The sequence below is a fragment of the Heliangelus exortis genome, chromosome 27 (assembly GCF_036169615.1).
Source record: "Heliangelus exortis chromosome 27, bHelExo1.hap1, whole genome shotgun sequence".
NCBI classification, from domain to species: domain Eukaryota; kingdom Metazoa; phylum Chordata; class Aves; order Apodiformes; family Trochilidae; genus Heliangelus; species Heliangelus exortis.
Window position 1 is genome coordinate 4106468 of NC_092448.1, and position 13086 is coordinate 4119553.

At 49.9% G+C, this 13086-nt stretch overlaps 1 protein-coding gene across 9 annotated transcripts; it reads left to right on the forward strand.

Moving 5' to 3' along the window:
- Nucleotides 1-12961, forward strand: VPS45 (vacuolar protein sorting 45 homolog). 9 transcript variants are annotated; one of them, XM_071727105.1, is made up of 17 exons: nt 4-187; nt 300-434; nt 971-1031; nt 1966-2045; nt 2470-2538; nt 2784-2921; nt 3036-3146; nt 3554-3688; nt 4949-5062; nt 5400-5567; nt 5865-6023; nt 7052-7159; nt 7239-7360; nt 7617-7748; nt 11544-12293; nt 12354-12388; nt 12532-12961. In XM_071727105.1, exons 1-15 carry the CDS (start codon nt 95-97, stop codon nt 11629-11631), a joined length of 1713 nt encoding a protein of 570 aa, XP_071583206.1. In that variant the 5' UTR covers nt 4-94; the 3' UTR covers nt 11632-12293; nt 12354-12388; nt 12532-12961. The 9 variants fall into 9 exon arrangements, with proteins under 9 accessions (XP_071583200.1, XP_071583209.1, XP_071583206.1 ...); XM_071727099.1 differs by having other exon boundaries at nt 1-187; nt 11544-12337; nt 12380-12961; XM_071727103.1 differs by having other exon boundaries at nt 11544-12388.
- Nucleotides 12962-13086: the final 125 nt, after the last annotated feature.

The window sequence follows — 13086 nt, forward strand, 5'->3', positions numbered from 1 at the left end:
CTGGACTACAACTCCCAGGAGAGCCGCGGGGGGAAGGAGGCGAAGGGAGCCGAACGCAGCGGGGCCGAGCGGAGCCGAAGCGATCGCAGCCAAGATGAACGCGGTGCTGGCTGTCAAACAATACGTGTCCAAAATGATCGAGGACAGCGGGCCGGGCATGAAGGTGCTGCTGATGGACCGGGAGACGGTGAGCGATGGGGCCGGGACGGTCTTGAGGGAGCGCTGCAAAGGTTGCGAGGCCCCGAGACGGTGCCCGGGGCCGCGGGGTGGTGATGGGCGCTGCTGCCTCCCGCCCGCAGACCGGGATCGTCAGCATGGTGTACACACAGTCCGAGATCCTGCAGAAGGAGGTGTACCTCTTCGAGCGCCTCGACTCTCCCAACAGGGAGGCCATGAAGCACCTGAAGGCCATTTGCTTCCTGAGACCCACCAAGGTAGAGCAACCCCCCCCCCCCCCCCCCAGCTCCCCTCCCTCAAACTCCTCAGATCTCCTCTGACCCCCTCAGAGCCCTTCAGGCACCCTCAGACCCCTTCTGATCCCCTCAGACCCTCTCAGGCCCACTCAGATTCCATCAGGCCCCCTCAACCCCCCTCAGATCCCCTCAAACTCCATCAGATCCCCTCAGATCCCCTCAACCCCCCTCAGATTCCATCAGATCCCCTCAGATCCCCTCAACCGCCCTCAAACTCCATCAGATCCCCTCAGATCCCCTCAGCCCCCCTCAAACTCCATCAAACCCCCTCAGATCCCCTCAACCCCTTCTGAGATCCCCTCAACCCCCCTCAAACTCCATCAAATCTCCTCAGATCCCCTCAAACTCCATCAAACCCCCTCAGATCACCTCAAACTCTATCCACTGCATGCTCTGTAGGTCAGGACAAAGGATGAGCAGGGGGCACGAGTCACTCCAGTCCCTTTTTCTTCAACATTTGGTTCAAACTTCCTCTCCCTGGTGCTGTTTTCATCCAGGAGAATGTGGAGTTCCTGATCCAGGAGCTGCGGAGGCCAAAGTACAGCATTTATTTCATTTGTAAGTATTTTTCCTTAAGTCAGAAAATGCAGATAGGAGATGCTGTGACTGCTCCCACTGAGAGGATTTTACTGCAATCCTGAGGATCTGTGACTTCTGAGCTTTTCTGCTCTTTAGGTCACCAAATTATTTTAGGAAAGGGTGCATAGGTACCAGAGAAAATAATAATTAAACCAAAGCAACTCGTGAGAGGGCATTCCAAAGCAACACCACTTATGGTTATGGCTCATCCCTGGAAATCTGGGGGGGGTTTTAAAGCTTTATAAATGTGAAAGAAATACCATGCTGGTGGTGAAGTGCCAAGGAAGGAAAGCTGAGGGGCACAGGATGAGAGACTGCTCCAGATAGTGAATAATTTAGAGCCCAGGCTAAGATTAGATTTTATATCCCAGTGTTTGAACCTGCTGCATGGCATCTCCTCACACCTGGCATGGGGGTTTTTTGTTTTGTTTTCTTTTTTTTTTTACCACAGAATATTCATCACAAGTGGAGGTGTTTTGGCTGGGGGAGGTTGTGGGAAGGGAAGTGTCTGGATGTCATGGTGTGGAAGTGACTCTAGGTGTCATTGCTGCTCTCTGGGGATGTCACAGATCTGGGAAACACCGAGGGGGCTGTCAGGCTGCTCAACCTTTTCCTATTCCTTGGTTTTTTGGAAATCCACAGCCTGGATGTGAAGTGCTGGGACAGCCAGGGCTGCTCCCACAGGGCATTGCACCCATCCTTGGCCCTCCCTGTGCTGGAGGAGGCAGAAAGCTGGGCAGGGGATGAGCTGAGAGCTGTACTTGTGAGGTGATGCCTCAATGATGGTGTCTGCAGGGGTTTTGGTCAAGGGATTCTGACCCAAAATGGGCTCTGGGGAAATTCCTGGTTGTGCTGCTGCCTCGCTGTGTCTCTCACAGAGCCCAACTCTTCCTTGGCTGTTGTTTCCTTTTAGATTTCAGTAATGTGATCAGTAAGAGTGATGTCAAGGCGCTGGCTGAGGCTGACGAGCAGGAAGTTGTGGCTGAAGTTCAGGTGAATTTTGTGTCTTTTGTGTGTTTTTCTCCACACATTTTTCTCCTCATCCAAAAAGCACCAGCGGAGTCAAGGCGTGAGTCAAGCTCAGGTGGGGCAGTGGGAGGACTCTGGGAGGATCTGGGATGGAGGAAAAGATGACTGGAAAGGGGGGATTAAAAAAGGCAAAGAAGGAAAAACTCCTGGCTCCCCTTTTTCCCTGCCCCTCAGTGTCAGAACCGTGGCTGGTTCCATTTTTTGGGTCACTCCGGGGCAGCTGTGGTGGGGACAGGGATTGGCAGGGGGATCCTCAGCACGAGTGGAGGAGGTGGAGAGGTTGAGCCTGGAGGAAGGAGAAAGCATCAAGGAATCTGTGTCAGGATCTTGGTGGGTGCTGCTTGGGTTGGGAAGAGCCTGAGCTGTGGTTGCTTTCCCTCCCTGGCAGGAGTTCTACGGCGATTACATCGCGGTGAACCCACACGTGTTTTCACTCAACCTCTTGGGCTGCTGCCAGGTATGAAAAGAATAACAATAAAATAAATTAATTAAAAAAAAAAAGGCTCTCCAAGGCCTCGTTTGATGGGGAAAGGGGGAAAAACCAGGAGCTGCAACGAGCTGGGTGTGTGAGGGGGAAGCTGATCTGGGGGCTCTCTGTGCCACGCTCCTCCAGCCAAGGTCTCTCTTCACCCCAGACTTTGAAGACCTAGAAATAAGATTTTCTTTGAGGAGTTTGAGGATGGATGCAGCTTTTCCTTCCAGGGTCGTAGCTGGGATCCAGCTCAGCTCTCCAGGACAACTCAGGGCTTGACTGCTTTGCTTTTGTCCCTGAAGAAATGTCCCATGATTCGCTACCAGCTCTCCTCAGAACCAGCCAAGAGGCTTGCTGAGTGTGTCAAGGTACAACCAGAACCTCCAACCATCAGACAGGCTCTTCAGTTCACCTGTATCTAAATGAAGAGGTTAAAAAAAAAGAGTAAAATGGGCTTTTTTTGGTTTTTTTTTCCTCAACAGCAAGTCATCACCAAGGAGTACGAGCTCTTTGACTTCCGGCGCACTGAGGTTCCCCCTTTGCTTCTCATCCTGGACAGATCTGATGATGCCATCACCCCACTCCTCAACCAGGTGACTGAGACTGTGACTCCTCTGGGGTTTGGGCTGAGGGGGAAGTTGGTTCCCTGGAATTCCACTTCCACCCAGGGCAGCCTGAGCCAGGCAGAGCTGCAGCTGGGCTACCTCAGGGTGCAGGAGGTCGTGGGGGTCTTGGTGTCAGCAGAGTCCAAAACCCAGCTCACCCCTGGGGTGTGGGGTGAAGCATTGCTGGGACCCAAAACCTGCTCAGTGGAGCTTTTTGAGAAAATTTCTTCCTGTTTTGGCTCAAACCCAGTCAACTTTTTAACCAGGTTTTGGTAAAAATGCGAACTTCGAGGAACACAGATTGGGTTTGTTGGAGTTTAGCCTCAAACCCACTCATTTTTTGGGGTTTTTTCTTGCTTTTTTCCCTTGCTTTCCTCTCTCCCCACCCCTCTCAGTGGACGTACCAGGCCATGGTTCATGAACTTCTGGGGATCAACAACAACCGCATCGACCTCTCCCGGGTTCCAGGGATCAGCAAGGACCTGAGGGAGGTTGTGCTCTCTGCTGAGAACGATGAGTTTTATGCCAACGTAGGTACCTCAGGGGGTATTTCTGCTTTTTTGGGGGGTCATTTTCTGGTTTTGGTGAATTTTTGCCACGATTTGGAGCAGTGGGGTGGTGGTGGTGGCCCAGCGAGGTTCTGGAAGCTGAAATAAAGTTGAGAGACATGAAATAAATAAAGTTGAGAGACATGAAATAAAGCTGAGAGACATGAAATAAAGCTGAGAGACATGAAATAAAGTTGAGAGACATGACATAAAGTTGAGAGACATGAAATAAATAAAGTTGAGAGACATGAAATAAAGTTGAGAGACATGAAATAAAGTTGAGAGACATGAAATAAAGTTGAGAGACATGAAATAAAGTTGAGAGACATGAAATAAATAAAGTTGAGAGACATGAAATAAAGCTGAGAGACATGAAATAAAGTTGAGAGACATGAAATAAAGTTGAGAGACATGAAATAAAGTTGAGAGACATGAAATAAAGTTGAGAGACATGAAATAAAATTGAGAGACATGAAATAAAGTTGAGAGACATGAAATAAAATTGAGAGACATGAAATAAAGCTGAGAGACATGAAATAAGTAAAGTTGAGAGACATGAAATAAAGCTGAGAGACATGAAATAAAGCTGAGAGACATGAAATAAAGTTGAGAGACATGAAATAAAGCTGAGAGACATGAAATAAAGTTGAGAGACATGAAATAAAGTTGAGAGACATGAAATAAAGTTGAGAGACATGAAATAAAGTTGAGAGACATGAAATAAAGCTGAGAGACATGAAATAAAGTTGAGAGACATGAAATAAAGCTGAGAGACATGAAATAAAGCTGAGAGACATGAAATAAAGTTGAGAGACATGAAATAAAGTTGAGAGACATGAAATAAAGTTGAGAGACATGAAATAAAGCTGAGAGACATGAAATAAAGTTGAGAGACATGAAATAAAGTTGAGAGACATGAAATAAAGCTGAGAGACATGAAATAAAGTTGAGAGACATGAAATAAAGCTGAGAGACATGAAATAAAGTTGAGAGACATGAAATAAAGTTGAGAGACATGAAATAAAGTTGAGAGACATGAAATAAAGTTGAGAGACATGAAATAAAGTTGAGAGCTCTCAATAAAACTCAGGTTTCAGTAAAGCAGAGCTGCTTGTTGGGAGGTTGGGGCTCGGGGTGGTGATGCTGGGCACAGGGGCCCCCTCCTCCTAGCAGCACCAGAAGAAATTCAGAGGAGTTTTCAGCAGAGAAATCCTTCTCTCAGATGCCTTTTTTCCTGTGCAGAACATGTACCTCAACTTTGCTGAGATTGGCAGTAACATCAAGAACCTGATGGAAGATTTCCAGAGGAGGAAACCCAAGGAGCAGCAGAAACTGGAATCCATTGCAGATATGAAGGTAGAGAAAGTTCACAGCTCCCTGTTTGCTGCTTTTTTTTTGGAGCAGCAACCTGCATTCTGCTCCGTGCCTCTTGGTTCTGCTGGTTCTCTGCAGTGAGCTCTGCAGGGTGCCTTTTTCTTCTTGGCTGCTCCTGCTTGGAGTTTGTTGGGATCTGGGATCCTCAGGATTCTGGATGAAGCTCTGGGCTCACCCTGAGCTGCTGACTCGCTCTCTCCTCAGGTTTTTGAAGCATCCCGTGAGGCTTCCACTGAAATTTTCTCCATCCTTTTGCTGCCGAGAAGAAACCAGAAGTCCCTCCCTTCCCTAAAAATTCCCCTGGCTTTCCCTCCTGCAGGCTTTTGTGGAGAATTACCCCCAGTTCAAGAAGATGTCAGGGACAGTGGCCAAGCACGTGACGGTGGTGGGCGAGCTCTCCCGCCTGGTTGGCGAGCGGAACCTCCTGGAGGTGTCTGAGGTGGAGCAGGAGCTGGCCTGCCAGAACGACCATTCCAGTGCTCTCCAGGTACCTCCAGACCCCCTCTGGTTCCCCCACAAACCCTCTCAGGCACCCTGAGATACCCCCAAGACCCCTTCAGACCCCTCCAACTCCACCAAACCCGGCTTGGGAAGCGGGGATGCTTTCCAGGTACCTCCAACCCTGACCTTGAGCCTTTGGAATCTGGGTGTTGTTTGATCCTTTCCTTCCCTTCCTTTGATGGTGGGGATCCTGGCTGCAGATTTCTCAGAGGGTTGAGCTGCTGGGTGGTTTCATCAGTTCTGAGCCTCTTCTCCCCTGCCTCCTCTCTCCCTCTGGCTGCAGAACGTGCGTCGCCTGCTGCAGAACCCCAAGGTGACCGAGCTGGATGCTGCCAGGCTGGTGATGCTTTATGCCCTCCACTATGAGAGACACAGCAGCAACGGCCTCCCGGGGCTGCTGGCAGAGCTGAGGACCAGGGGAGTGGCAGAGAAATACAGAAAGGTAACAGCAGGCTCTGCCTTCAGCTGCAGGAGAGGAGCAAAAATCAGTGGTAGTGGGGGGAAAAGCCTGAGGGTTTTTTTGTAGAACCTGCAGGAAAGGTTGGGTTGGGTTGGGTTGGGTTGGGTTGGATTGGGTTGGGTTGGGTTGGATTGGATTGGGTTGGGTTGGGTTGGGTGGGGTTGGATTGGGTGGGGTTGGGTTGGGTTGGATTGGGTTGGGTTGGGTTGGGTTGGATTGGATTGGGTTGGAGTTTGGTGGGGTTGGGTTGGGTTGGGGTTGGATTGGGTGGGGTTGGGGTTGGGGTTGGGTTGGGTTGGGTTGGGTTGGATTGGAGTTTGGTGGGGTTGGATTGGATTGGATTGGATTGGATTGGATTGGGTTGGGTGGGGTTGGGTTGGGGTTGGGTTGGGTTGGGTTGGATTGGGTTGGAGTTTGGTGGGGTTGGATTGGATTGGATTGGATTGGATTGGATTGGGTTGGGTGGGGTTGGGTTGGGGTTGGGTTGGGTTGGGGTTGGGTTGGATTGGGTTGGATTGGGGTTGGGTTGGGGTTGGGTTGGGTTGGGGTTGGGGTTGAGTTGGGTTGGGTTGGGTTGGGTTGGGTTGGGGTTGTCCCTGCTCAATCCCATGGACAGGGACACCTCCCACCAGCCCAGGTGGCTCCAAACAAGAGGCAAGAGGAGGGAGAGAGGGAAAGGAGAGGGAAGGGAGAGGGAAGAGAGAGGGAAGAGAGAGGGAAGGGGGAGGGAAGGGACAGGGAAGGGAGAGGGAAGGAAGAGGGAAGGGACAGGGAAGGGACAAGGAAGCTGCTGCAGGAGGAGCTGGGGAGGAGCAGGACGGGGTCACCTCGTGTGAAACCAGAAGCTCCTCCTGCTGTGGGGATCTGGGGAAGCCTTTTCCTCTTCTTCTTTGAGCTCTGCTGCAGATCCAGCTCTTTTGATCCCTTGGACACCGTTCCAGGAGTTGTGCTGAGGCAGAATCCTGCACTCCCAGCCTGACAGGGCTCTGCTTTTGCCTCTCCCTGCTCAGCTCGTGGCGGCTGTCGTGGAGTACGGGGGGAAACGGGTGCGGGGCAGCGAGCTCTTCAGCCCCAAGGATGCTGTGGCCATCACCAAACAGTTCCTCAAAGGCCTGAAGGTGGGAAGCTGCCTGTTCCTGGGGGATTTTCTCAACATTCCTGGCTTTATTCCTGACTGGAGTTTCTCTCCCACCACAGGGTGTTGAGAATGTCTACACCCAGCACCAGCCTCTCCTGCAGGAGACACTCGATCAGCTCATCAAAGGCAAACTCAAGGACAATCATTTCCCCTACCTGGGGCCTAACACTCTCCGGGACAGGTACCTGGGGTTTTTTTGAGGACAGAACTTGGAATTTAAGTCCATCTGCTCCTCCCAGCTTTGTTGTTTAAGGCAAGAAACCTCAGCAGAGAAACCTCTCCACAGTTTTCCCTCTGGAAAGTGCCCCGGGGAGGCTCCGGAGGGAGCAAACACCAAACCTGTTGCCTCAGCACCCCTGAGGGAGGTGCAGGATTTCTCCTCTGGGTTTTGTTTTCATATTTTGTCTTTTTTTTTCTTTTTTTTTTTTTTTTGGCAGGCCCCAAGATATTATTGTGTTCATCATTGGGGGGGCAACCTATGAGGAGGCACTGGCTGTCTACAACCTGAACCGCACCAACCCCGGGGTCAGGGTGGTCTTGGGTGGGACCACGATCCACAACACCAAAAGGTAAAGAACCAGATTTTTTTTCTGGGTTTTTTTTACATTCTTTTTTCCCTGTGGATGAAGTCAAAGCCACTGAGGTGAGGAGGAACCAAACCATTCCTAAGGGATCTTTCAGTGGGTGGAAAGGGTCCCAGCTCAGCTCCACCCAACCGAGCTGAAGTTTTCATGTGCTTTTTTTTTTATTTTTATTTTTTATTTTCCTGAATTTAGGGGCAGGGAAGCAAATGTTGAGGGGGTTTTTTCCTGTTTGGAATTCACACACACATCCAAACCTGGGGTCTTGGTGCTACTGGGAGTGCTGGAGTGCCCGTGGTGATGATCAGACCAGAGGTCTGTGATCCCACAGGGTGTTGGCTCTGTCCCTTTTCCATTCTCCCTGGAGGACAGAGCTTTCCTTGCTGATTTTTTTTCTTTCCTGGGAGGCCACAAAGGGATTAATCCCCATGGAGGGAGCCAGGGAGCACTGACCCTGTGGAGCTTGGAGCTGGAATGACTTGGGATGGTGACCCAAGGCCACCCCACCAGCTCCCCCACAGCCCTCAGCAAAACCTCTACACAATTTTTGGGCCCCTCCAGGGGTGGTGACTCCAGCACAGCTCTGGGGAGCCCCTTACCACCTCCTTGACCACTGTCAGTGAAGAAATTCTTCCTCATCTCCAGTCTAAACCTCTTCCTGGTGCAACTTTAGGATATTTTGTCCTATTCCTGGTGTTTCCAGCAGCTTCTCCAGGGTGGAAGAAGAGTGTTAGGAGGAGAGATGCCAAAGAAATGGCAGCAACAGGAAGGGAAAGGAGCACTGCTCAATATTCAGGTGACACTTTTCAGCTGGGGGGGACTTCAGGAGTTGAGGAAACTCAAGGTAGGAACCCCCCAAAGTGTTGTGGGTCAGGAATTTTCTGCCCAAACACCCCACTGGTCTCTGCTTCTCAAGGAGTCCTGAGCAGGATAAAAAATTGGATTCATTTTCAAGCCAGGAAGGGGCTGCCTTGCAATCCAGGGTGTGATTTATCAAGTCCCTCCTTTCTCCTCTCCCTTTTCCTGCCTCCAGGACCCAAAGCACAGAAGCAGGAACAATTTCCCTGCTCCTCTCATCAAGAAAACTGCCCAAAGCCTTTTGAATTCCCACTTGGAAATTTCCTGTCAGATAAATGAGTGGAAAGCTCCTGAGCTGATGGGAGCCCAGCTGTAAATTGCTTTTTTTCTGAACTGGGTTAGGGAGGCAAGTCTGTATTAGCCCAGATATCCACCAGTTCCTGCCCAAATTACCCAGCTTCCCCAACCTTCTGCTTCCCAAAGTAGCCCTTGAACTAAATCTTGTTGTAGCCAGGCCTGGAAAAAAGGGAAAAAAAAGAGCCCAGCAGATTTATGAGCTGCTCTTTGACTGCTGAAGAGAAGGAAGTGAAGCAAATTGTCATAAAAAAAAAAACCCTCAAGCCCCTGGCTGAGAATCAGCATCCACTGCACCTCTGGGTGCTTTTTGGGGTGGATTTTGAGCATTGTTGGGCTCCACTTGTGCTGTCAGGGCTGTGATGAGGGACAGCAGCTTGTGGGGGCTTCCAGGACCACAATTATTGACAGAAAAATTGGGTTATCAGAATTGACAGAGCAAAGAGTGAAGTGGGGAAGAAAAAAAGGAAAAAAAAGGAAAGGAATTGCTGCTTTTTTTAAGGGCTGACTGCTCCTACAACCACCCCTGTCCCAAAGGATTTGCTTTTCCCTCATGATGAGAGGTGACATCCCTAGGAACTGATCACTGGAATGGGAAGCTTTGGAGTCAGGCACCTTTCCAAGGAAAGCTTCTGCACACAAGGGAGGAGCAGCAGGAATTGGGAATTGTCCCATCCCCTGAGTTCCAGCCCGGGGTGTGAGGATCACAGCTGTTTCAGTAAATACAGCTGAAAACAAACAAAAAAAAAACCAATAGGATTTGTTTGTCTCCTCACTCCTGCAGTAATCCCCTGCCTTTCCCTCCATGAACTCTTATTTCTGCTGGATTAAATCATAACAAGGAGATTTGGATATTAATGCCCTGAGCAGCCCCTGTAAGCCCCATAATCCCTTTGCTTTCATTGTCCTGAGTGCCCCAGCTGAAATTGTCACCAACATCTGGGGGGGGGGGATCCATTCTCCAGGAAAAATAAACTTTTAGAGCTGGATCTGGTGGGAGAGCTGGGAGGTTACAGGCAGCTGATCTGGTTCAGGGATCATCTGTGGGGAGCAGGGAATATTGTACCCCAAGGAGCCTCAGGGAAGGGGGGAAAATCCTGGTCTGAAAGCTGTGGAGTTGGAATGGTTTGGGATGTGGGCTTGGGGGAGGTGAGTTGGAGTTGGGAGAGTTGGGTTAAGAATGGGAAAAGTTGGGTTTTGGTTGGGAAAGTTGAGTTGGAGTTGGGAGAGTTGGGTTAAGAGTTGGTAGGGTTGGGTTTGGGTTGGTAGGGTTGGGTTAAGAGTTGGTAGAGTTGGGTTTGGGTTGGTAGGGTTGGGTTAAGAGGTGGCAGAGTTGGGTTTTGGTTGGTAGAGTTGGGTTAAGAGTTGGTAGGGTTGGGTTAAGAGTTGGTAGAGTTGGGTTAAGAGTTGGTAGAGTTGGGTTTGGGTTGGTAGAGTTGGGTTAAGAGTTGGTAGAGTTGGGTTAAGAGGTGGCAGAGTTGGGTTTTGGTTGGTAGAGTTGAGTTAAGGGTTGGTAGAGTTGGGTTTTGGTTGGTAGAGTTGAATTAAGAGTGAGGTTTGGTTGGTAGAGTTGGGTTTGGGTTGGTAGGGTTGGGTTTGGGTTGGTAGAGTTGGGTTAAGAGTTGGTAGAGTTGGGTTAAGGGTTGGTAGAGTTGAGTTAACAGTGAGGTTTGGTTGGTAGGGTTGGGTTAAGAGTTGGTACAGTTGGGTTTGGGTTGGTAGAGTTGGGTTTTGGTTGGGAAAGTTGAGTTGGAGTTGGGAGAGTTGGGTTAAGAGTTGGTAGGGTTGGGTTTGGGTTGGTAGAGTTGGGTTTGGGTTTTGGTTGGGTTTGGGTTTTGGTTGGGTTTGGGTTGGACTTGGTGACCTTAAAGGTCTTCTCCAAGCAGAACAGTTCCGTGCAGGCTGGAGAGGTCTGCTCACAGGTTCTGTATAAAACAGAAATATTTCAGTGATGATTCTGGTGACACAAAGTCTGACTTGGCCTGGGGCCTTTCCTTAGCAGTGACCACAGCAACCTCTGGAGTTACCTGCAGGAATCAGAGGAAACTGTGGAGTTTTGGGGGAGAAAGGGTTAAGAAAGAAAAAAAAAGGATCAATAACTGCCTGAAAACAGAAAGCCAGGAGGAACATCTGGTGCCTGGGGCTGACTCACCCCCAGCTTAAGCACAGCCCTGCTGGGTCTAATCCCAGGAGATCCCCAGCCTGACCCACTTACCCAGTTCCAGTTCCAGTCCCAGTCTGGTTGTGCACTGGTGGAACTGGTCAGCAGGTTTGGACCAGCCTGGGTTCCTCCAGGGCTGAGTTCTGGTTCTCCTCAGGGCTCCCCACGTGGCTCTGCTCCTCCTCGGCCTTGCAGCTTCCTTCTGCTGAGGAGATTTCTCCTCGGAAGCAGCTGGAGGTCCCCAGTGGGTGACCCCCTCCTCCCACTGGTGTCCCTCAGCCACTGGGAGTGGTTGGATCCTGGGCAGGGTCCCTTCTTTTTGTCCCCTCTTGGTGCCACCAAAAGTTTCCTTGGCTCTGGAGCACTCGTTGGGCCAAGCCCGTCGGTTCCTTGCTGTCTCTTGACCCCTGGCTCTGCTGACTTTGATTTTTATTTTATTTTTATTTATTTTTTTCTGTGTCCTTTGGCAGCTTCCTGGAGGAAGTGACAGCTTCAGGGTTCCGTGGCAGAGGCACTGAGAGCTCCCAGGTTACCCCAAGGACAAGCAGCAGAAGATGAATCTTGGAGCAATCATCATCTCACCCATCCAGAGCTTTTCCCAATCCCCTCTTCCAGAGGAGAATCCCAACATTCCCAACATTCCCAACCTCCAGAAGGAGCTGCTGAAGCAGGACGTGCACCAGACTCCAGTGCCCATCCCCAAAAGGGGCTCCCAGCTGAGGTGTTGGAGCTGGAAACTCCAGGAAAAGCTGGGAAAAAGTCACCCCCAGGTCTGAGGAGCTCTGAGGGCTCAGGACAGAGGATTTGTGTCCCCTCCTGGGCCACCAGGAGCTCTCTGGGCCCTCATCTGTGGATTTTGAGTCCTATTAAAACAATTTTTGACTGATTTGGGCTGAAAAATGATTCCAGACACCCACTGAGGCCCTAATGACTTTCTTCATCTCCTCAACTTTTTTTTTTTATTTCACCCTCAGGAACAAACTGGCAGCTCCTTGCCCCTGGTTTTGGGGTCCTGAGGCTGGAAAAGCTTTGGGGTTTCTTATTTTTAAATAAATTCATTAAAATCTGGTTTTGGCAGCAATAAAACACCTCAGATTTGAAGAGAAACAGAAGCCTTCTTGCTTAGGGTTTAGGGTTAGGGGTTCCTTGCACCTTCCAAATGAATTTTTTTATCCAGTTTCCTTTTATTTTAGGCATGGGAAGTGTGAAAACAGCCCAGGGTGAGCCAAATCAGCCCAGAGTGAGCCAAATCAGCCCAGATTGAGTCAAAACCAGCCCAGAGTGAGCCAAACCAGCCCAGATTGAGTCAAAACCAGTCCAGATTGAGCAAAACCAGTCCAGGGTGAGCCAAACCAGTCCAGATTGAGCCAAATCAGCCCAGATTGAGTCAAATCAACCCAGATTGAGTCAAAACCAGTTGAGGTCGAGTCAAAACCAGTCCAGATTGAGCCAAATCAGCCCAGATTGAGCCAAATCAGCCCAGATTGAGTCAAATCAGCCCAGATTGAGTCAAATCAGCCCAGATTAAGCCAAACCAGTCCAGACTGGAGTTTGGCTCCAAGTCCATGAAGCTCCCAGATCTCCTCCTGCAGTTCCTCCTCCTCCTGGGGAAGGATTTCAGGAGACCTGCTCAGAATTCCATCCCTACTGAGAGCTTTTTGGGATAAAAAGGAGCTTTTCCCTCTCTCTTTCCCTCCCTGAAATTCTCCCCCCATCCCCAGTGCTGGAATTCTCTTCAGAGCCAAAAAACCCCCCAAAAAAACAAACAAAAAAAAGTCCATGTCCTGATTAAACTCAGCAGCACTTTCACATCTGACATCCAGAGGCAAAATGGTGGAGGGGGGGTGGATGTTTCAAGACATAAATAAACTGAGAGTGTTTTGTTGTTCTTCTGCTTTTTTTTTTTTTTTTCTCTTTTTTTTTTCTTTGCAGCCAGGAGATATTTTGGTAGCTGTTGCTTAGGAATCCACACATCAGAGGGGAACAAAAATTGCAACCTCAGGGCTGCCTGGA

Coding starts and splice junctions, on each gene's coding strand:
- VPS45 (XM_071727099.1), top strand. CDS start 95: ATGAACGCGGTGCTGGCTGTCAAACAATACGTGTCCAAAATGATCGAG. Junction 435..970: donor GCTTCCTGAGACCCACCAAG/GTAGAGCAACCC, acceptor GTTTTCATCCAG/GAGAATGTGGAGTTCCTGAT. Junction 2,539..2,783: donor ACCTCTTGGGCTGCTGCCAG/GTATGAAAAGAA, acceptor TTTTCCTTCCAG/GGTCGTAGCTGGGATCCAGC.